At 50.1% G+C, this 23,228-nt stretch overlaps 2 protein-coding genes across 10 annotated transcripts in view; both read right to left on the reverse strand.

Moving 5' to 3' along the window:
• Positions 1–112: 112 nt before the first annotated feature.
• MYOZ3 (myozenin 3) lies at positions 113–16,416 on the reverse strand. 8 transcript variants are annotated; one of them, XM_043464944.1, is made up of 8 exons: positions 16,090–16,416; positions 14,514–14,613; positions 14,357–14,418; positions 7,778–7,932; positions 6,590–6,643; positions 6,363–6,498; positions 5,761–5,923; positions 113–2,844 (listed from the first exon to the last, which is right to left on the reverse strand). In XM_043464944.1, the coding sequence occupies exons 2-8, from the start codon at positions 14,591–14,593 to the stop codon at positions 2,676–2,678; spliced, it is 819 nt and encodes a 272-aa protein (XP_043320879.1). In that variant the 5' UTR covers positions 14,594–14,613; positions 16,090–16,416; the 3' UTR covers positions 113–2,675. The 8 variants fall into 8 exon arrangements, with proteins under 8 accessions (XP_043320879.1, XP_043320880.1, XP_043320886.1 ...); XM_043464945.1 differs by lacking the exon at positions 16,090–16,416 and adding an exon at positions 15,761–16,044; XM_043464951.1 differs by lacking the exon at positions 14,514–14,613 and having other exon boundaries at positions 14,357–14,435.
• Positions 16,417–17,931: 1,515 nt separating this feature from the next.
• SYNPO (synaptopodin) overlaps positions 17,932–23,228 on the reverse strand; it is a 56,841-nt gene continuing 51,544 nt past the window's right edge. For both annotated transcript variants that reach the window (XM_043464953.1, XM_043464954.1), the window contains one exon: positions 17,932–20,631. In XM_043464953.1, coding sequence (XP_043320888.1) covers positions 19,981–20,631 — 651 coding nt within the window. In that variant the 3' untranslated portion in view covers positions 17,932–19,980. The remainder of the gene's footprint in view (positions 20,632–23,228) is intronic.

The raw sequence follows: 23,228 nt of genomic DNA on the forward strand, positions 1-23,228 counted from the left end.
TAATGGCTTGCTTTTTCAGGATCCAAATTTTACTTGTTGAATAAAGAAGCAAAATATAGAACAACAAATACTGTATGATCCCATTAAAAGAAAGACATGTCTTTGTACTTATGCATCTATATACATGTACATATTTATTCAATTATGTCTAGAATTCTAGGGGAGCCAAACAATTAGCAGTGGTTACCTCTGGTGTATATATGGGAATGGGGCAGAATGCAGGAAGCAGGGAAGGGCTCCGTATGTGTATGGGAGGAGCTCTATGGGCCGACACCTTCACATTTTACTACCTCATTTATTTATTTACTTTTACAATAAACATTCCTTTTTTTTTTTTTGTTAACAACATAAGTAAGAGTCACCTCAGAAAAAAGAAGGAATGAGGATTTACTCTGGGGTGCAGCAAGCTTCTCTTCCATACCCGCTGGCTAACATTACCCTCAGAGCACAGCAGAGCCAACCCAAGACAGTCCATATCCTCTCTTCCGTGTTTCAGACACTTTAATGGTTGGCTTTCGGTTCATAGAAACACAGCTTTAAATGGCAGCCCCCACATTCAAGACCACACATCAATTGCAAGTAAATCTAAATCAGCTGTTGGCCCCTTAAGACTGGGTGGGGCACAGCGAAACTCCTCTGGAGCAAAAGGAAGATGCAGCCATTTTCTTTCTATTTCTGGAAGCCAGCTAGATTTCCAGGGTTCACACCTGGGAACCAGCTAGATGCGTGGCCTTCTCCTCTCCCCAGGAGAGGGAGTCAGGGAGGAGGCAGAGAGAGGCAGCGGGGAAGGAATAAGTCATGTCCAAAGGGAGCCCTATGGTCATCGGAGTCTCTCCTTCAGGTTTCAGCCTTACTGACCCCCAGTGGCATTTCCATGAGCCTACTTCTCAAGGTGCATTCACTGCAGGAACATCTTATCCGGCCAAGAGCAGTAATTGCCTAAAATCTGACTGATTGCTTATTACCTGTGTGTCCATCACTATGGTCACAAAACCCCATGCAGGGACTTGTACTCTTGTCCTCATTTTACAAGTGGAGAAACAGAGGCCCACAGGTGAGAAATGACTTGCTTGAGTTCACACGGCTAGCGGTGGCACTAGAACCCACCCCATCCAGTCTGACCCCCAGCCTGCACTCTTAAGCTCTAAAGTCTAAAAGCATGACACCATGATTAGGTGATTCCAGACTGAACGGGCACGGACTTGGCCACCCAGCGGAGTGATAAGAAATATTCACTGGAATTGGACAGATCCCCCCTTTGGCTTTGTCCCCAGATGAGTCACTTCCCCTGCTTAGGCCTGGATAGCCACATCTGTAAAGCGGGACCACGTCTTTGTCTCAAGGTTGTACTGAAAATTAGAAGTGGGCTACGTAGAACACCTGCTACCAGTGCAGGCACTGAGGCACCCAATAAAAAGCAGCCACCATCAGTGCCGTCATCACCAGCACCTGCAGGCAGGCGTTCCCTTCCCTTCTCTTTCCAAGGAACCTGCGTAGAGGCCGAACTACACCTGGTGGGGACTAGAGCGAGACCTAGCCCGGGGTCTGCTCCAAATGGTGAGTGGAAGTGGGTGGAAGGGAGTCATCCTTGTAAGCACCCCACTTCGCACTTGCCCTGGAGGGCGTCGAGGGGTGCTCCTTCCTTTGACCCCATGGCTGCCTCCCTAGTCCAGGCCTTGGTCCTTGAAGGGTTCCCGGCATCCAGCCTTGCTCCTCTCCAGTCTGTGCCCCACATAGCAACCAGCTTAAGAACTTCCCCATCTCCTTAGTGCAGCCCACCCCACTCCACTCCGCCCCGCTTGAGGACTCACCACCTCCTCTGACACTGCCGTCCCCCTTCTTCACGCCAGCACCCGTGACAATTCTGCACCCTTGCACTCACCACCCACTTGCCAGAAACGCCTTCATCTCCACAACCTCCCTGTCACACCCCCTCCCTTCAGTCCTCCAAGGCCCTCCTCAAATCCTCTGGGACACCTCCCAGAATCCCCACCCCACACCCAGGGTTAGAGACCCCCTCCTCTGCTTCACATGGTTCCTCGGTTGTCAGCATGCTTTAGGGAGCATTAAGGTGATTTACTGCTTTACAAATCTGTCTCCCCTCCTCTGTCTAGGCTAGGGCCTGGGCTTATTCCCCACACCCTCTCCCTATGGCTGGCACAGCAGCTAACACACAGTTGGTGCTTAGTAAACGTTAGCAGCGTGAGTAGATAAAGACCATCTGTGTCTCAGTAAAAGGGAAAACTAATTGTCAGAGTGCTTCACAGGTAAATAGGCAGCTAGTGGGCTCCCTGTCCCTGGGGGCGACTAAGCTAGAGTACAGGAGCAGGAGAGAGTGGAGGCTGGACGTGGTCACTGGAGGCTTGGATTCCTAAAGACACAAACCAGGGACAAGTTTTCTTAGAATCAGCTCGAAGTGTGAGTTACTAATAGCGATCCTCTGCTCAGGGAATTCTGATGCTGCAAGTTTGGGCAGGTCAGAAACCTGTAGGAAAATACCCCCAGGTGATTTTGAAGTATGCCACATTGGGGACTGCTGAACTTTGTGACTTTTGAGGCCATTTGCAGTAAGGTTTCATGTGCGATGGCCCTTCGTAAACTGTGAAGTGCTGGCCACAAATCTTGGTTCCAGGTGTTATTCGAACTCTGAGATGAGGGAAGTGAAGGCGCTGGGGCTACAGCTCCTCGGACTCTGGGAGGTTGCGGACCCAGCCCTGGGCCACTCTGTTGAAGCTGGGTCTAAGGCGAAGGAGTTCCAAGCCACTGGTGAGCTCCGGGATGAAGGGGGTGCCTGCCCTCGGAAAGGTTTCCCCCACCAGGGGTCCTCCAAAGGGCACCGGGGTCCTGGGGAGAGAAGAGCGGCAGGGGAGGTGGGCTGTGTGGGGGTCGGGTGGCAGAACAGACATGGGGGTCACCGCGTGTGGCTCCCTCCTCGCCTCTCTGGGCCTCAGTTTCTCTGCTACTCAGCAAAGATTTTGTACTACCTTTAACAGGTTTCTCCAGCTCTGCCCAGTCCCAAATCTGCCCCTAGTCAGGATGGCTCATTGTTTGGAAATATTAATAAGAATGACGTTTTCAGAGTGAGAATTGGCCTGTCCTGGCAAAACTCTCGGATCCTCTTAAATAAAGTCCAGAAGGGAGAAGAATTGGAATATGGTTTTTCCTTCCTCTCGACATCTCCCCTTACAAAAATATATCACAAACTGGAGAGAAAAAGGAGAGTTAGAAAGAACATTCAGAATCAGAGAATACAGATTACAACCAAGACATGCTATTTCTCACCCATAATACTGGCAAGAATAAGTGATTTGGTAATGGGCCAAAGTTAGTGAATGGTGGAAAGATTCTTACTCATATACTGCTGGCTGGAGGGTAAACTGGTGCTGCTACCTTGCAGCGGAATTTGGCAGGATCCTTTAAACCTGAGAATGTGCAAATTCTGTCAGCCAGCAACTCTACCTGTAAGCATATGGCTTAGGAAGTGCATGCACATGTGCACAAGGAAGCAGATACGAGTAGTGATTAGTGACAAACCAGAGACACGCCATATGCCCATTGGCAGAGCAATGGATAAGATCAACATATTCATGGCAGAGTACTATATAACAGCTTTAAAGGAATGAACAGAGCTATAGATATTAAGAGATTTCAAAAGCATAATGTTGAGTGAAAAAAGCAAGGTATAGGATGAGATTCAAAATATCAAAAAAGACACATACACATGCAAACCAAACAATGCTACATCCCCGAAGGTATGTAGCTGCTTGTAGAGAATGCTCTGAGAACAGGCACCAACCTGACAACAGTGTTACTTTTGGGAAGAGACCTGGGATTGGAGGATGGGGAACAAAGGGGCCCTACTTTTATTTGTAGTTGCCTAGGGTTGGGTTTTGTTTTGTTTTTAAGATAATACAAATACATGATTTTCAAACTATTTTTTACTTTTAAGAGAACAAAGAGCATTACTCATGTAGTGTTTTCCCTGCAGCTTGGGACCATTCCTGAGCCAGGACCCAGGTTCCAGCCAGGACAGTTTCTGCCTGGACCACCCCAGCTGTGGTGGCAATAGCCTGGCCCCACAGGAGCAGGCCAGGCCGCTTCCAAGTTGAGCAGACCTCATGGTCGGGCCATGGATGCTGAGCGCAGCTTGACTGCCAACACTGCTATTCCTTCTCTCTCTACCTCCGTTGCCTCTTCTGTGCCAGGAAGAGTCTGGCTTTGAGGCTCCTTAAGAACCCCCCTTCTTTCGGTGGGAACATGCCTCAGCCCGTCATACCGTGAGATCAGTGGGGCCACGGCCTGCCCTGGCCAGCCCGGAAGCTGCCTTGCTAGCACTGATGTCTACTGAGGGTTTTAAATAGCTAGACAGGCAGGGCTGGAGGGCCCCAGGAGAAGAGGCAGCCCAGTCCTTCCTGGCAGGAAACCCCCAATCCTCTGCCAATGGCTCGTGGTTCACACGATGCCTGTTGGACCCTGTTCTTCCCATCATGGTCCTCCCATGCTCTCAGCTGTTTGAGGGTAGTCACATCCCTCCAGAGCACTCTCTTCTCAAGGCCCATCACCCCCAGCTCCTTCAACCCTTCCTTAGGGTGCCTGGTCTCCAGGCCAAGCCAGGCAGATAGTCTCCACATGTGGTCTGAGCAGGTGCCAGAAGAGCTGGGCTGTGGCCTCCTCTCTGTGGACCCTCCGGTTTCTCACTTAATGCAGCCCAAGCCAGCAGAGAATTTCTTATAAATAGCAGCAGACTAAGGAAGCCAATTGCAGTTGAAATGCATCCTCTAGCCCCATGCCTTCCTCCAGTGCCAGGCTCCTGTCCTGCCTGCTGTGATTTGTTTTCAGGCCCCTAGAGTGGAACATTAAATTTATCCCTTTCAAGTTCTCCCCTGAAAATAATAATAACCTGTAAATAGTAATAATAGAAGCTACCATTTTTTGAGAGCTTCTCACTTGCCAGAAACTTTGCCTATGGCCTCCCATGCAACCCTCACAACCATTTTATGAAGTAGGTATTGATACTATAAGAGTCTCCTTTTACAAGTGGGAATTGGAGACCCAGCGAGGTTAAACCATTCACCCAAGGTCACACAGCCAGGGGTAGAGATTGCATTAAGCCCTTGATGAAGCCCCACGCTCTAAACACTATGAGCCACTTATCTGTTGTTCTCACCTCTGGTGTCCAACATTTCACTGCCACTTCCCACAGTGGGACAGCCTCAAGGTCACTTTCTAGGCCTCTTCCAGGCCATTGATGAAAGGGAAAGGCTGAACTGGCCTAGGACTGGTGAAATCTGGGGCCCCCACCCGGGCAAGGACTCACACTTCCACATCCATCAAGGAGGTGGCACATAGCAGTGATGAAGAATAAGAAACTGAACTCTGGAGTCCAACAAACCCAGATGTGGATCCCAGCCCTGCCATTGCTTTCTTGCCGTGTGACTTTGGGCAGGTTGTTAATAATCCTCTTCTGCAGCAGAATGGGAAAAATTGTAGCATCTGCCCCACCCTGTTGTGAAGCAGGATTCAACAAGATGTGTGCCACACACAGACATTCATTCCCTGTGCATTTACTGAGCACCTACTATGTGCTAAGGCACAAGCGTTCTATTGTGTTTTAGCAGGAACTCAATAAATATACAAGGCGCTGGGGTAGAGCCTGGCATGTAGAAAGTGCTCAGGAAATGCAGCTGCTGCTGTGGTTGTGACTGGCTCCAGTGCATCCTCCTTCCAGGTCTCTCCCTGAGCAGCCCCGCCTTGTCTTACTTGTTGAAATTTCGATACTCCGCCAGGCTGGGGATGTGACTTCCGCCCTCGCCCAGGTAGTCCCGGTAGCTGATGAACTCCTGCCACGGGCAGCGGTAGCCCTTGGGGATGGCTGTGTGGTTGAACTTCTCAGGTGGGATGCCCTTCAGTGGCTCAGCATAACCTAGGGGTGGAGTATGGCACGTGGCAGGCAGGCGAGCGGGCTGCCTGGGTTCCCTTCTCCTTTGGCCCTCACACCCATCCCATGGACACTGTTTGGGGATGGGAAGGAAGGACTAGGAAAGGGAAGTCAAGGGAGGGCGTGGAATGTGATGCCAAAGTCGCTCCAGCAAAGAGGACCTTTCCCCATCCCTGGAAATGGGGAGGATGGAGCAGGGGAATTGCAAGTTAGGGCAGAGACTCTAGTCTTGGCTCATCTCTGGCACGCTCTGTGACCTGACATGGCTGCATCTCTCTGGGTTTGTGTTGTATCTGTAGAGAGGGATGTGTGTGTGTAAGGAGATGGACTAGATACTCTCTGGGTGCTCTTTCTGCCCCATCAGGGAACACACCCATGTTCTGGTCCTCCAGCCCTGGTCCTGGGACATGGGAATGCCACTTACCTGGTGCCAGGGCGCTGGGGTTGTAGGTGCTCACCGGCCGGGAGGCCATGGACTCAGCATCCCCAGGGCCCCCATGCGAGGCTGGATAGATGTGGAGCTCAGAGCGGTAGTTCTGCCCCTCATGGCTGTTGGCAACCTGGGCACAGGAGTGAAGCTCAGAGAATCTGAGTTGCCTGGCCCCTTCCCCTGGGCTTCCCCTTCTTGGGGAGGTCTCTGTCCACACTCACCATCCCAGGTTCTGCTGTTCCAGTCCCCTTCTTCTTTGCACTTCCTGCCACGACCTGCAGGGTTGGGGGGCGGGTGGCAAGTAAACCACAGGTAGGCTCACCAGGGTTCTGCCTCCACTAAAAAAGGCAGGGAGTGGGGAGGGGCATAATCCTAGAGCCCACCTCCCAAGGATGTTGGGGGGATGAGTTCATAATGTAGAGTGCTAGACCCTGGAACAGAGACGTGCTCTTATGTACGTTAGCGGCTACTGTTGTATTGACCCTGGACTTCTGTTAACCTCCCTGAGCCTCAGTTTCCTTCTCTGTAAAGTGGGCATGATGATAACACTGTCACTCTCTGATCATTAAATGATATGACACATGCAAACTGCTTAGCTAGAGCTGTCATAGGTACACAGCAAAGGTAGATGTTTTGTCATTTTTATTATTCTGCCACATGGTGCCCTCTTGTCATCTCCTGTTTCATCCAGAAATTGAGTGGAGCCGGATGGCAGGCCCTGAGTTCATTAGAGGTACTTGAGATTGCCTGCCGCCTCTCTGAAGTCCAAGGGCAGGTCATTCTTGTTTCCTTGCTCTGCTGCTGTTTAGTCACTAAGTCATGTCTTGACTCTCTTGCGAGCCATGAACTGTAGCCCGCCAGGTTCCTCTGTCCATGCGATTTCCCAGGCAAGAATACTGGACTGGGTTGCCATTTCCCTCTACAAGGGATCTTCCTGACCCAGAGATTGAACCATCACCTACATTGGCAGGTGGGCTCTTTACCACTGAGCCACCAGGGAAGCCCCATTCTTTAGATGACTTTACCTTCTTCCAGTGGGAAGAAGAGAGAAGTGTTCTGCATTTTCCATCTTAGATCAAGCTCAAGTCTAATCTAAATCCTGCTTGCTGCACATTCAGCCCAGAGCACCTGACTGTCCTTTAGCACTTTTCATAGGAGCCAGAGTCCCTTCATTCCATGGCTCACCCTGTCCAACCCACTTTGTTTCGTGTCTGGGGAGAGATGCCTGAAGAGCTGACTCTGTTCTAAGATCACAGAGCAGGGCAGGCGTCAGTCTGATGGCAATGCCATAGTCATCCCCTGGTTGGACTCGAGGGGCTCCTGTAGGGGCCAGACATTCTCACTTGGCTCATTGTGTGGCTGATGACTGGCCCTCAGTTTCCCTGTGAGCATGGTCAGAGCTTACTCACAGCACGTGGGCTGGCTGCAAACTCAAAGGTGAATTTCTGCACGCGGCGCTGTCTCTTCTGGAAGAGGAGGGACCCCTTGTTGTTTCGCAGTGATAGCTCCTCCATCATCAAGTCCTGGGGCACGCTCAGTTTCTTGCCCAGGTCCAGCAGAGGAACTGCGGGAGAGGGCAGAGAGAGCTCTCACTGCCAAACCTGCAGGATACTCCAGCTGCTGACTCTAAGGGGACCTCTTCACAGCACTGTCCGTTATGTACAAGGATGTCAGTTTCCCCCCGTGCTTGCTGACACTGGGTGTCATTCTGTGGATTCTTTGCCCAGCCAATGGGCTGAGATGATTCCTCTGAGTGTGATTTGCCTGTGTTTGATGCTGAAATCAAGCATCATTTCAGATATTCTTTGGCCAGGTGTATTTAGTCCCTGAATCTCCTGTGCAGCTCTGTGCCCATAGTGGTGGAGGTGATGAGAAATGATCAGATTTCAGATATCTTCTGAAGGAAGGCCCTGAGGGGTTGGATGTGAGAGAGAGAGAGAGAGAGGACTGGAGGTGACGGCAAGGTTTCTGGCCTGAGCTGCTGGGAGGATGGAGCGGCCGCTCTCTGAGATGGGAAGACTGGAGGAGGAGGAGGTGTGGGGAAGACCAGGCATTCAGGTCTAGACATGTCTTCTTTTCATGTTAAGATAGCCTTTTATCATCATGTGCTGTGTGTGCATGCTAAGTTGCTCAGTAGTGTCCAACTCTTTGCGACTGTATGGACTGTAGACTGCTAGGTTCCTCTGTCCATGGGATTCTCCAGGCAAGAATACTAGAGTGGGTTGCCATACCCTCCTCCAGGAGATCTTCCCAACGCAGGGGTTGAACCTGCATCTCTTACATCTCCTGCACTGGCAGGTGGGTTCTTTACCATTAGCGCCACCAAAACACCATATATGTACATTGAAGAGAGTTAGAAAATATAGACATAAGAGAAAAAGAAAAGAAGAACACCATTTTCTACCATCCAGAGATTACCACTCCTAACCTGTTAGTGTATATCCTTTCCTGTCTTCATGAAGTGAAGTGAAGTGAAAGTCACTCAGTCGTGTCTGACTCTTTGTGACTCCATGGACTATATAGTCCATGGAATTCTCCAGGCCAGAATACTGGAGTGGGGAGCCTTTCTCTTCTCCAGGGGATCTTCCCAACCCAGGGATCGAACCCAGGTCTCCCGCATTGTGGGCAGATTCTTTACCAACTGAGCCACAAGGGAAGACCCCTGTCTTCTTAATTGACCATATATTCATGTGACTTTTTAACTAAAATGAAATCATAGCATAGCTGCTTTGTAACTTGGTTTTATTCAAAGCTCTCTACCTTTTCAAGAGAATGAATTTTTATTTTATATCAATGTAATGCCTAACCCATATTCAGACTCCCCTAATGGTTTCCAAAACTGAGAAGAAGATTTGAAGAGTCTTGTCGGCATCCCAGTGGAGATGCTGATGAGGGAGCTGGATATATGAGTCTAGTGCTTGGGGAGAAAACTGACTTGGATGTAAAAACTGGGACATTGGGAGTATACAAATGGTATTGGCTATCGTTGTTTTTTAGTGAAGAGTGTTCTGTTGATTTCTTTTCTCATAGTTAGGACCAGTCATTACAGCCATGTAGAAGGACTTCGGGGCTGATGACTGTCAGTAGTTTGGGGGCCTATCCATAGCCTTTGTTCTTTCCCCACCAGCAAAATGCACATTTCATGCTGGCCCAACAAAGGGAGACTTTTGGAAGAGAGGAGTGTCAAAATTGATGAGGACACTGGTAGGAGAGGGATACGTGGGGACAGCACAGGCAGAGTTGTTTGTCATCTCTAAAATCAGATCCACATAGGTTCATGTTCCAGCTCTCTAAATGACATCCTGAGCCTGGAGGCTGGTTGAGATCACCAAGGATATGAGGATGCATAAGAGATCTACAGACTGAGCCCCAGATGAGAAACAGCCTGAGCCTGGGGAGAAGTAGGAGGAAATCTAAAGACTGTGGTGTCCTAGAACCAAAGGATGAAAAGGTTTCAGGGACAATGAGCTGATCAACAGAGTCAAATGTTGCTGACAAGTCAAGTCAGAGGAGGGCTGAAAATTGACCATTATATTTAGTAACATGGGGCTATTATTGGTAATCTCCACAAAAGCAGTCCCTGTGGTGTACTTGGGTGTGAAAGCCTTATTGGAAAAGGTTCAAGAGAAAAGGGACTGAGGAACAGTTTAGCCATATCACAAGGAAGCAATGAGCCAAATCTAGGATGTGGGACTTGTACAGAGCATCTGGCCCAGTTTCTTCAGAGGAGTGAATGACATGGCAAAAAAAGGAGGGGGTGACGGTGATTTAGATTAAAGGAGATTTAAGAGACATAGCTACCAAATAAAAACAACGGCCCTTGAAGGTACTGTGCTAAGTGAAATAAGTCAGATAAAGACAAATGCCATATGATTTCACTCATATGCAGAATATAAAAACAAACATATAAACAAAAGCCAACATGAATGATCAAACCAAACATCAACAAACATGCATATACAGAGAACAGTAGTGGTTACTAGAAGGGAATGGGGGCCAAGAGGGAGGGGGAATGAGTAAAGGGGTCAACTGTGGTGAAAGGTAGAAACCATATTTTTGGTGGTGAGCATGCTATAGTGTATGGGCTTCCCTGGTGGCTTAGATGGTAAGGAATCTGCCTGCAATACAGGAGACCAGAGTTTGATTCCTGGGTTGGGGCGATCCCTTGGAGAAGGGAATGGCTACCCACTTCAGTATTCTTGCCTGGAGAATTCTGTGGACAGAGGAGCCTGGTGGGCTACAGCCCACAGGGTCTCAAACAGTTGGTCGGGACTAACACTTTCACTTTTCATGTTCTAATGTGTATAGAAGTAGAAATATAATGTTGTACACATGAAACTAGATAACGTTAGAATCCAAAGTGGCTCTTATTTAGATACTGTGAACAAACTAGAAAATTGGAGAAAGTTGACTACAGGACTGATTATTAGATAGTATTAAATCAGTATTGTTCATTTTGTTCAGTGTGTTAATACCTTTACATGTAAGGAAATGTGCTTTTTATTACTTTTTGATGCATTGTGAAGTGTTTGGGGGGTGGAATGACATGTTTCTTGGGATTTATTCTGGACTCCCGGAATAAAAGGGGGACCTTGGGGGCTTGCCCTCTCTACTTTGGTGTGTGTGTGTGTAGGTTGGTTAAATAAAATGTTAAAAAGAGAGAGAGGAGGGAAGTAAAGACAGCAGCTTTGAGGAGCTGTGCTCTGAAGGACCACGGCTGGAGGCAGCTATGGAAACAAGAGGGATTTGTTTGTTTGCTTGCTTGTTTGTAAAGAGGAGAATTACTGAAGGAATGTCCTAGAGCAGGGGAGAAGGCAGGGAGGGTGTCCGGCGCCCAGCTGGAAGCGGTGGCTTCAGACAGGTGCAAGGAGAGTTCATCCAGCACACGAGGAAGGAAAACGAAGAACAGGGCCACGGATGCAAACAAGCGGACAGATGTGGAGGCGGGAGCTCACAGAAGCCTCTCTTGGTTCCTTTTCTCAGTGAAATAAGAAGCAAGGTTACTAGCTGAGAATGGATGTGGGGGAGGAGGTACTTTAGGTTTGAGAAGAGCAGCTGCTGAAATGGTCCCAGAGAACAGTAGAGTGAACGGGTCAGGGAGACGGACATGGTCACCAGTTAGCACTGAGGCCGTGCAAGTGCAGTGCTTCGTCCCATTCAGCGGAATCCTAAATGACCTTTTAAAAAAGGAGGCTGATGGTTTTTTCATTCTTTCAGCAAATGTAGAGAAAGAAACTTCTACATGTTAGAATCAGAAAGAAATCCACTATAGATTAAGGGGGGGCGGTGAGTAAATTTCTGAAGAATTGTATTCTAAGATTCCACTCATATGTTTAAAAAAATAAGTATATGCTTATGCGTGTATTGAATCTGCAAGGAGACATGCCAAATGAGCGGTGACTATTTATGGGATATACAAAAGAGGAGGGCTGGAAATTGTTTGCACTGTTTTTGTTTTTTTTTCAAACGAGACAATGCACTCTGTCTTAAACAGATGAAAGACCATTTATACCTAAATATGTAATAAAAGTCCCCTGGCATATATTCTCAAGTGCTGTTCAGATGAACTGAGCTCAATATTTAAAGACAAAAAAAAAAAGCTATAGATGAAACCTATTTTGACTAAGCAATTCTAATTCTAGGCTTTCATCCTTGGGGAGAAAAGTTGAATAAATACACCCAAGGATATACGTACAAGGATGTTTGCTGCAGTGAGGTGTCAGATTATGAAAACAGGGAATGAGTCTTACGGATGCTGCTTGGACACCCTTTATCAGTGACTAACAGCTCACAATGGCCACCTCTGCAGAGAACTGCCCCGGTGAGTAGAGGCTGCAACAGTGCCTGCTAAAGCTGAGACGATTTCTATAGGGCAATTAACTTATGCTCTGGAACCCACTTCCTTACTTTCCTCTGCCCAGTCCTGCTTTTGTCACTTCCCTTCTCCTAGGTGTGCAGTCTCAACAAGTCACTTGTTCAGGAATCCTCAGGCTCTACCCCTAACCTTAGTCAAGCCTTCATGGCCTCCTTGTCGGGGGAGGGTGTATAAATATATATAATATCTTATATGCTGGGGGGGGAGGGGAGGGGAGGGGTGAGATAAATTACACTAAGATGGGAAGAAGTCTGTGGTATGCTGCTAAGTGAAAAAAATTTAAGATGTGGTGTGCTGCAAAGTGAAAAAAAAGATGATGAACACAGTGTATAGTATTCAGCCCACGTGTATATGCGCTTATATAAATATGTTTATATATGAACAGAAGAAGGATTTACACAAATCTGTTAACAATGGTTATCTCCAGATGGTTTCATTATGAGGAACTTTCGCTTTCAAAGTCATTCATATCTGTTTTGTCTGAATATTTTATAAAATGAATGTTTTATTTATGTAACCATGTGGTAAAGGAGCAGTTTTGGAGACAGAGAGATCTGGGGTCAAATCTCAGCTCTGCATCTACTGAGGATGTGATTTCCTGGCTTTCCTGAGTCTGTGTTTTCTCTTCTAAAAAATGGGTACAATCATATCTAATTTACAGAGCTGTTGTGAGGGTTATATATATAACAAAAAGTACAAATGCTCTTAGCACTGTATCTGAGACATTAGTAAGCACACAAGAAGGATGTTTTATTATTATTTTACAGTGGCTGTCTTTTGGTGATGAGCTCATGCACTTTTTTTCCCTTTCTACTTTTCTTTAGTTTCAAAGTTGTCCTTAATTAATACTCTAGCCATAATCAACAAAAAAAGAACGTATTTCCAGTCTGGCATAAATGATGTGCGTCAACACTGGGGGGTCTGTAACCAATTAGACAAGAGAAAAGAAAATGCATTGCCTGGTTCTTCTATTTAGAGCCTCGATCTCTCACAAAGCTTACATATTTCAGCATGAAAATCACGGAATGAAAAAAAATGAAACCAACAAAAGGAGACAGGAACACACAAAACGAATTAAAAGTATGCCTCACAGATGAAGTTGTACACATGATGAAACACTTAGAACACTGAAGGAGGCAAAACTGCAGTGAAGCCCTTAGGCGGGGATTTATCAGGGCCTGGTTCACTGCGCTCCTGCATGGCAACCTTGCCGGTGCTTGTCTCAGCGGCTAATGCTCGGCCGCCTCCTTCGGTCCCCTGGATCAGAACTCCTGGGTAGGGATGTTGGGATGAGCCTCCTGACAGCCTTACCCACTTCCGTGCCCCTCTGCTTTGCCGCCAGGTTTTTCTATATTCCTTTTTCTGGATAAACAACCTGCTTCCATCTGTACCCCCCATACCCGGCCCCAGGTCCGTGGGCGCTGAGCTGGGCAACCTGGATTCTGATCGGCCCCCTGACTCCCTCAGTAATCTGTACTTTTAAGCAACAGCGCCATGTCACTATGATTCACAGTAAAGTGTGAGAGTTCTGACTTAGCTGAATTGTTTTTAAAATATATGAAATGCTCTGAAGTAGGCCAAATAAAGGCTCCAAAATTATGCCAAGAGCTCTGTAAGAGGTCTTATAAAGTTGATAAGTATGTATTTTAGGTGATTTATCCATTGGCTGAATCAGCTTTTAAGAGAAATGGTTTGACTCAGGTTGGGCAGCCTGCTCTTGCTCCCCTGCCCCACCCTCCCCTGACCCCTTGTCTCGTGCTGTGGCTGCCCAGCGAGACCCCGAGTTAAAACACGGGCAATTATGTGGGAAGCTTGGGCCGCTGGTAGGGTTCGATCGGGGACCCTCAGAGCTCAGTCTGGGGCTGAGGAATGGCTCTGGTGGGGCCGGGGCCCCGTGTCTGGCACTCGACCTCAGCTCTCGTGTGCCCCGAAATCAGGGCCAGGCCCCTCCCAATGCTTCGGGAAGCTTCCCAGCCCAGGCGGCAGATTCCACAGGCTGGCCTGGAACTCACACCTGTTTGCCCAGGCCTGGGGCCAGCAGGCTGAGTGGCTATAGCCTGGGACCAAGAAAGGATGGGATCTGAGGAATGCACAGGGGCTGGGTCAGCCTTACCTGGTTCAGTGAGGTCCCCCGTGGTAGTCATCACTGGTCCCTTCTGCTCCTTGGGGATCATCCTGTGGAGGAGACACCCCTACAGATGGGTCCAGCTGCCTCTGTTCCTCCCAGTCCTTGGTCTACCCAGCCTTAGCCCCACACAGCTGTATCTCACCCAAGTCTCAAGCAAGGGCTGTCCAGGTTGGAAACAGGAGGCTGAGGTCCACAGAGGGCAAGGGAGATGCTCAAGGTCATGCAGATCTGCCTCCAGGTTGCTAAGGAAGCACAGGCTCATCGAGGGTTTTTTCTGGGACATTAGAAGGGGAGGTGGGGGTGTCTGACTGTTGTTGTCCATTGACTCGGGTGAGCTCTATTCAGGGGCTTAAAGAGGTTGAAGGTTGAAGTCTGAGGGAGAGGAGCATGGCTGGTTAGGCTGGGGCTGCACTGGGGTCTTCAAGGTGTGCCCCTCATGTCCCCAGTATTCAGCTCTGAAGCTTGGGGGCACAGGCCGGTGCAAGGAAGCTGGGAGGGCCATCAGCCCCTTTGTAGCCATATCCTTCAGCTCACTTCCATGGTGCTCTGCTTCTCTTCCTCCTCCACCAGCCCCCATTTGCATCTATGGCATGTCCCAGGAATCTTGGAGGTGATTTAAAATAAAATGAGGTCCAAAGCCCCAGAGAAGTCCTGCAGGCCCCAAGTCCAGAGTCCCTACCTTGCCCTCAGGAGAGAAGGCAGAGCCCTTGAGCCTCCTGACAGCCGTACGCACTTCTGTGCCCCTCTGCTTTGCTGCCAGGTTCTTCTATATTCCTTCTTTTAGAAAAGCAACCTGCCTCCATCCATTATCTCCCCTCCCATACCCATACCTGGCCCCAGGTCATTGGGTGCTGAGTTTCCAACCTGGACTCTAGTCTGTCCCCCTGACTCCCTCGGTAAGTGTGAGCAAGCGGCTCTCCAGCTCCGCGTCTCTCTGTGCCACCTAAAACTGCACGCAAACATGAGCACAAGTACATGCATTTGGGGTGGGGCCCATGAGCTGGTAAAGCATGCTCCACTTTGACCACTTAGGATTCCAAGTTCCTAGATCTGTTTCTTGACAAACACTCTCCTTACAGAAATTCACAGACATCAGGAAGGACCCCTCATTTTACAGACAAGGACCCTGTTCCCTCTGTTGCTGAAAGATCTTGAAGTCTGAGCAGAGTCATAACCTACCCTTCAGCTGGAATCCTAGCCACCCCTCCCCATTTAACCCAGAGCTTAGGATCCCTCCCTTCCCAATTCAGGATCCAGGCTTCCAAGAGGCCCCACACTCCCTGCCCTTCTGCAGGGTCCTTGCTCTGCTGTGGGGGGAAGGGGCTCTGGAATTACTCCTCTCCACCGCCCACTATCCACAGCCCTCAAGCTTCCCTTGGATCCTGGTACCTGAGAGATGGAGCCACAGTGGGCAGGAGCGGGTGTCAGACCCTCAGATTAACACCTCTGTCGGGAAGCTGAGAGCAGAGTGGTCAGTGTCTGTGCAGGCGGTCAGCGAGCTGGGTGTGCCCTGCAGCCAGCTCTGGCCTCAGCTGACGAGAGTCGCCCCTGCCTTGTCGTGGCTCACAGCCTTATTTCGGGCTGCAATAGGATCCAGGGACAGATGCTAAAAGCACCAGGCCCCAGAGAAGACAGGTGCCCCGGCAGCAAGCCCTCACACACAGAAGGCCTTGCATGCACATGTACAACACACATACACATGCACACACCAAAGTCACCTGGAAATGCTGAGAGTGAGTCACCGGTCCCCTGAGCTTGCTAACGATATCCTTAGTGCCTAGAGTGGGGCCTGGTAGGAACTTGGTAGATATTTGTTGAACAAGTGATGGAATGGGTGGGTAGGTGAATGAATGATTTATCCCCCAATGTCTTTGCTTGACTTGTTCTTTCCTTTCCTTCTTTCCTGCCTTCCTTTCTTCCTTCTGCTTCCTTCTTCCCTTCTTCTCTCTCTCCCTCTACCTTCTCACATTCTCTGAGCTTCTCTCTATGGACTGAAAATAAATAAGGCAGGGCTCTGTCCTCAAGGAGCTCAGCCAGGCCCGTGTCAGCCCCGTAAACAGCCTCTGCAGCGCATCATGGGAAATGCTCCGAGAGGGCCCCAGGGGAGGGTGCCACCCGCTCAGCCTGGGGGTGGGGAAGGCCTCCCAGAGGAGGAGACATTTGAGCTGGGCCTCGAGGCATGAGTGGGAGTTCACGGGGCAGAGAGGGGCATGGGTAATTGCAGGCCGAGGCTGCGTCACATATAAGGATATTAGGGGCCAGCTAGGACTGGGGGCTGGGGTGGTGCTGAGAGATGAGGCCAGACAGGTGGGCAGGGGCTGGATCACAGCAGGCTTTTCAAAAGCAAAGTTTTAGAAAGGGCTGTTGGAGTTTAAAGCAGTGGAATGGAGCAGTTGGATGGCATTTTCCAAAGATATCTCTGGCTGCCCTAAGGAAAGTGGGTTGGCGGGAGCGAGACTGGAGGCAGGAGGATTTCACTGTGGTCAAGCGAGAGCCAGCGGGTGGCTGGACCAGGGCGGTGACAAAGGGCATGGAGAGGAGGAGAGGGGCTTGAGGGGTACGGGAAATTAGCAGGTCGTGGTGAGAGACTGGCTGCAGGAGATGAGGAAAGAGCCACTCCCACTTCTGGCTTGAGTCATTCAAGGAAAACAATGGTGGTGGGGGGCAGATACTTAGTTCAGTTTGGAATGAAATTGGTTTGAGGTGTCTGGGCACCAGGATCACCAGTAGGCATGGGGACAGTGTGCTCAGGAGAGGTTTATCTTCTGCTGAAGATAGATTGTGTCAGAGGTGCGTTAACCACTGCCAGGGAAAGGTGGGACGGGCGGGGATGTGCTGGGTCCAGGGACGTGATCTTCTGTACCTGTGTGCCAGATAGGTTGTCCAAGGGCATCTCTCTTAAGAAGCCTGGACTGTGCTGTGGATCGCCTGAATGCAGCTTCCTGACCCTCAGAGTCCTTTGCTCTGTCCCTGTTAGAGGAAGGTGAGGGATGTCCCGAGGGCAGGCTTGGCCTCACCTGTGAGAAGAGCCATGATCCCCTTCTCTGGGCAAAGGACGCCCCATCAGAAGAGGAGCACTGCTAATGGTGTGGGTCCTGAGCTCTCTAGGGTTGCCTGGACTCTGATGTTACCTCTTGTAGGGGCTCCTCCTCCTGCCTGAAGCCCATCGTCAGGGAGCAGCCCTAGAATGCTGGGCCCTGGTGCAGCCTGGCCCTGACCACTGCAGTGACAGTGTCCTGTGGTCAGGGCCCAGGCGATACCACCTTGAGACATCCCTTCGCCCCACTCATTCCTTATACAGATAGGGATGCTAGGGCCTGGAGAAGGAGTGGGTTTACCCAGGGTCACTCAGCTAGTAGGTGATAGGACCAGAACTTCAACCCAGGGACTTCTTCTGTGGCCCAGAGTGTTATCTTTGTTCCTCATCTCTCTCAGGGTTGCTACTTTCCAAGCACCCATCCCTTGTGTATCAAACATTCTCATTCACCCCACATCCCACGGACTGTTCCATGGTTGGGGGAAAGAGAAGAGCTTTAGACATAACTGAAAATGACACAAGAGACAGAAGAATGCAAGAAGCATTTATTGAGGGCCAGAGCTGAATTCTACAGGAGGCAAAAGGCAGGACACAGGCAATTTCTAGTGGGTTAGAGAAGAGGACTAGGGGAAAAGGCGGTGACAGGGAGAGAACAGCCAGACAGAACTGCAGCTTCCCAAGGCTGCCTCCTGCTGGCTCTTTGTGGGAAATGCAGGTACAAGTGGATTTTTCTGTGCCACTGCATTAACTGTAACCTAATAGTGTCTTTTCTCTGAAAGAGGCCCTTAGCCCCATGCTACAAGGGTCCCTGAAGCAGGTGGGGACTTCAGTAATATGATCACTCATCACTGACAAGCTGGAGCACCCTCTCAACATCCTACCACCAGAGCCTATGTTCCCAATCTTTAGGCCTGAGGAATCCTCTGGGATCAGTCCTTTATTCCAAAGCATCTCCCCCTGATTCTCTCTCCCATCCTGACCCCAGATTGCCCTAGCCTCACTAAGGGGTTCCAGGTCTAATATAAACCTGAGGGGTGGGGTAAGTCTACCCCAAAACCCCCAAATCACGCTCTGTCCCTCACCTTTAGCAACATCCTGGTATCCTTTCACATACATACCTCGGATCCTCAGCCAGTTCCAGCCCCCACCCCCACCCTTAGGATCTTGAAACTGATATTTTAAACCTCTAGAGGGCACCATGAGTCAGCTCTGGAAACTATAGGACAGAGGCACATTCCTCTCTGTGTCCCTTCTGGGGTTCCCAATCAGAGTCACTACAGCTTAAGGGACAGACCAGGGCCTGCAGCCAGGCTGCCCACTGTTACTGGGCACCAGACACTGGCTAGCCCAGAGTGTGATAGGAAAGAGATGAGGCAGAACAGTGCCTACTCATCTGGGCACAATACAGATGCTGAGCCTGAAGAGTGGGGGTAATTCCTAAGGAACTAGAAACACAGGCAGACTCTGGTCTAACCCCTCACTCACCCTCCCAGACTCATCTGCCCAGCCAGTCCTCCAGGACCACTTCCTCTCCCTTCCTTCCTAATACTATGGAATGCATTTCAGGACAGGAAGAGCCCTCAGAGGTCGTCTGAGCCAATTCATTCCCTACTAGAATCTCCTCTCTGCATCCTTGCCATGGCTTGCATACTGCCCAGAACAGCTCTTTGCCTCCCTCCTTCCAAGTGGGCAACCTCAAACTCAGGGCTATCAAGTAAAGCCAGAGGATAACAAATTGCTCCAGGTCAAACTGTTTTCTCCCCAGCTCACTTCTGAGCCCAGAGTCTGCCATGAAAGGGCCCAGAAGGGACAGATGAGTTGCAGACACCTATAGCATTCCTGGAGGCCCAAGTCCTGGGCCTGGGGGAAATATCGCCTTACAATTCTTCTCTGGCTACAGATGTCCCAGGCAGTCTGAACTGGGATGGAGAAAACATGAGAGGGATCTGAGAGGAGGAATTTTCCTGCTTCTTCTCTCCAGAGAGGCCAGCCGGACACCTTGAGCTGGCCTGGGAGACCCTCTCTAAAGGTCATCATGGTAAAAATAGAGCCTGTCTGGGAAGAGATGGAAAACAGCTGCTCCCTGAGACTTGGTGCCAGGGAGGCGGATGGTCAAGCCAGGACTTGGACAGGCAACTCAGGCATAGGATCCTCGGAACACACCCCCTCATTCGCCAGACTCCAGAGATCAGAGCCAGGAAGGTGGGAGAGGAGTATGGAATCTTGCAGTGCAGCAAGTTTAGGGGGCCATACATACAATGCCCTGCATGTGTGTATTAATAAAAGGGGGAATTTAGAGGTTTGAGATTGCCTTGGCCAAAGCTCTATTAAACAGATGGGAAAGCTGAGGAGCATTGGAAAGGTCTTTCCATAGAGCAAGGGCTAGAACCCAAACTTGGATCATCACCCCACCCCCAAAGCCAGAGCTCTCTCCCGCTGACTCCTGATCTCTGGGGCTGTCAAAGTAGCCAGACCCCTTGGGGACATGGTGCTGGGATCTCCCAAGCCCGATGACACTTTTTCCCGCACGGCCCTCCCAAGGCAGGGATGGGGTGCGGGCGGGGAAGGCTTATTAGGTGGTGCAGGAGGCCTCGGTGGGGAGGCTGCCACGCTTGAGCCTCAGGCTGCCGTTCCACCCGCGGGGACAGATGTTGTAGCCGAGGATGCCGGGTGATTTAGCCCCGGAGTCCTCGGAGTCGAGGGACACATCGGAGTCCGTGGGCGAGCGGCGGTAGGGGAAGGGCCTAGGCGGTGCGGGCAGCGGGCTCCTGGGGATCGGAGCGAACGTGGCCCCGGCGGCCGCGGCCGGACCGGGACGGGCAGGCTGTGGCGAGCGCATGCGCGGTGGCGGCGGCGGCGGCGGCGGCGGCGGCGGCGGCAGTGCCGCCACCCTCGGCGGGGAGAAGGGCCGAAGGCTCTCGGCGCCCGCTGGCCGCGGGGAGGCGCTCTTGCGCCGGGCCGCGTTGATGATGTTTCTAGCCAGAAGCGCCTGCAGCTGGCGGCTGGGGGGCCGCGCCTCCGTCTCATATCGCAGCGGGGATACAGAGCGCTCACTCCACGAGGGGGACATGGGCGGCGGCGGTGGCAGCGGCGGGGGGCTGCTCATGCTGCTCCCACGGCCCGGCTCCCAGGGCCCCGGGCTCACCCAGCCATCCAGACTGCTGGGGGGCCGGGATGCGCCGGGCGTCCAGGGCGGGGAGGTGGGCAAGCTCTCCCGGCGGTCCTGGGGAGAGAGCAGAGAGGTTGGGGGCAGGCGTTAGTGCTGGGCTCCTCTATACCGGGGTTTTGGACTGAAGTTAGCAGTGACTGCAGTAAAATGCAGGTGCCCCAATTTTCATTTTTCAGATGCTTGAAAGAGCCCACGCTGCTTGCTCCTGTGCGTCACAGAGAGCCGGGTGGTTTAAGATCGCTCTCTTAGGAGATAGACCCTTTTGTTTAATGAATGAACTTGGTCAAATTGCTTCAGCAACAGAAGCAACTGGAAGCCCCTGGGCTTCAGTTTCCTCCTCTGTGAAATGGGAGTATAATGTCAGCCTGTACCCTAGAGGGTTGTTGTGAGAAGTAAATGAGATAACTTATGTAAAAGAATATCACAGTATGATAAGATTTGCTAGAAGAGGTTAAGTGTGCAACAGATGTTAGTTACCATAAAGACACACTTGAAAGGATATACATGAAACTAACCAGAGTGGGTCTCTGTTGGGAAGTAGGGTGAACTGGGCAGGGTACACAGCCACAGGGGTGGGAATGACTTTTAATGTACTACTTTTTATATAAGTTTAAGGTTTTGAACCGTATGGATATGCTATCTATTTAAAAAATTAAAACCAAAAATATTGATCATTATTTCTAAGACTGGACTTAGGGAAAGGCCTTCTCAGTCCCAATCCCCCTGTTGTATTGCCATGGTCACCTGCTAGTTGCTCCTTGGATCCTTGATCATGTAAGTTCCTACTAACAGATAAAGCATAAAAGAAAGTTGGGTCTTTGCTCCCTTCCCTGGACCTCTTGCCAGCATGGGGTAGGGGAGAGTGGATTTGGTGAGGCCAAGTTGGTGACCCTCTTTGAGGTTATAAAGCACTGCTCTGCTCTACACAATCATACCTGCTTCCTACCTCCTTGGGGACTTTCCAGTCTACAAAGTTTGTTCTCATCCTTCCTCTCTCATCAGATCCTCACAACCGTCTGGTGAGGTAGCCGGTATTATCACAAGCCATTTTACAGTGATGAAAAGGAAGTTCAGAGGTGTAAATAGCTTTCTGGTGTATTCTGCCCCACCAGGAAATGTGTGTGTGACTGACTGCTGCTCAAAAGCTGCAGGTGGGCTTAAGTAGTTTGAACTGGTTTGAGAATACAGATCTTGGGGACCCATGTCCAGCATGTATCTGCTAAATCAGGGGTCGCCGACCCCTGAGTCATGGACTGGTACTGGTCTGTGGCCTGTTAGGAACTAGGCCACACAGCAGGAGATGAGTGGCCAGCAAGCCAGCCTCATCTGTATTTACAGTCACCCCCCTCCCCCCATTGCTCACGTTACCCCCTGAGATCTGCCTCTTGTCAGATCAGCAGAAGCATTAGATTCTCATAAGAGCATGAACCCTACTGCCCTTGAATCATCCCAAAGCCATATCCCACCCCCACCCTTTCCCACCTGGTGGAAAAATTGTCATCCACAAAACCAGTCCTTGGTACCAAAAAGGTTGAGGACTACTATACTAAACCATCCATCTGTTTAGCCAATCAGATTTCAGCAAAAGCCAGTCCAATCAATCTGCAATCCAATCCAAATTAACCAGCAGTCATCTCTGAGTCCAGAACTAGCTGGTCTGTTCAGTGTCTCCTATCCAATCAAAATCTAGAACCACTCATAAGCTCCATTCTCTCATCCAATCAGTGAACTTTCACAGCCTAACCAGTCAACCTCTCATCCAGTCAGAATCTCATTTCTCTCCATCAAAAGGAAGCGATAAATTATTTGTCTTCTCCAAACAATGCAGCAGCTACTAGATTGGCCCAGACTCAGAAATGGAAACTTTTAACCTAAAGAGTAATGTATCACAGTCTAAAGAGTTTTCATGGGATTGGTAATGTTAGGGACCTCCTGGGGACATCCAAGGCTCCAATCATCAAGTAGGAAAGTTAAAGCTCAGCATGGACTCCACCCCTTTTACTCCAGGGTCACAGTTGTGTGTATATGAGCCAGAGACAGTGCGAGCTGCTGTCTGTGAGCCATCTCAGGAATCTTTCAATCAGCCAGGCTGTGGGAAGTGGGGCCAAGAGTTCATGATCCAAGTCCATCAACAAGCACTAAGGCAGAGGAACCAGGGCTTTCAGCCAGGAGAAGAGCAGGCTGCGGCAGGAGGAGCTGTGATAACTGTCTGACACCTCTAAGGACTGCTTTTGCCTTTGGTGGCTTCAAGGGAAAGGCTAGGGCCAGCAAGTGGAAGGAGTAACAGAACTTACTTCTCAGAATGTGTGGGTTGGAATGTTGGGGGAAGTGGTGAGCAGCTCCTCATCTTTTGGCATTGGGCCAAGGCCTGACCTCATCACAACTGCCCTGTCTGGGTACTGACTCTGTGTGTGTGCGTGTGTATGTGTGTGTGTGTGTGTCCGTGGGCATGTGCACCCTGGTTGGGGGGAGTGTATAATACAAAAATGCTGCAGGGAATCAGAATTACTCACTTTCTGAAAAAGATCTCAATTCATCATATACCCCAGAGCTTCCTGGAAATGCACATGGGTGAAAGTTCAGAAAGGAGCACCCACTTAACCCAGCACCAGTCCCAAAGTAGGGCATGTGTGTGAGGTGGGCATGAGTGG

Source organism: Cervus canadensis, chromosome 4 (genome assembly GCF_019320065.1).
Source record: "Cervus canadensis isolate Bull #8, Minnesota chromosome 4, ASM1932006v1, whole genome shotgun sequence".
NCBI classification, from domain to species: Eukaryota; Metazoa; Chordata; class Mammalia; order Artiodactyla; family Cervidae; genus Cervus; species Cervus canadensis.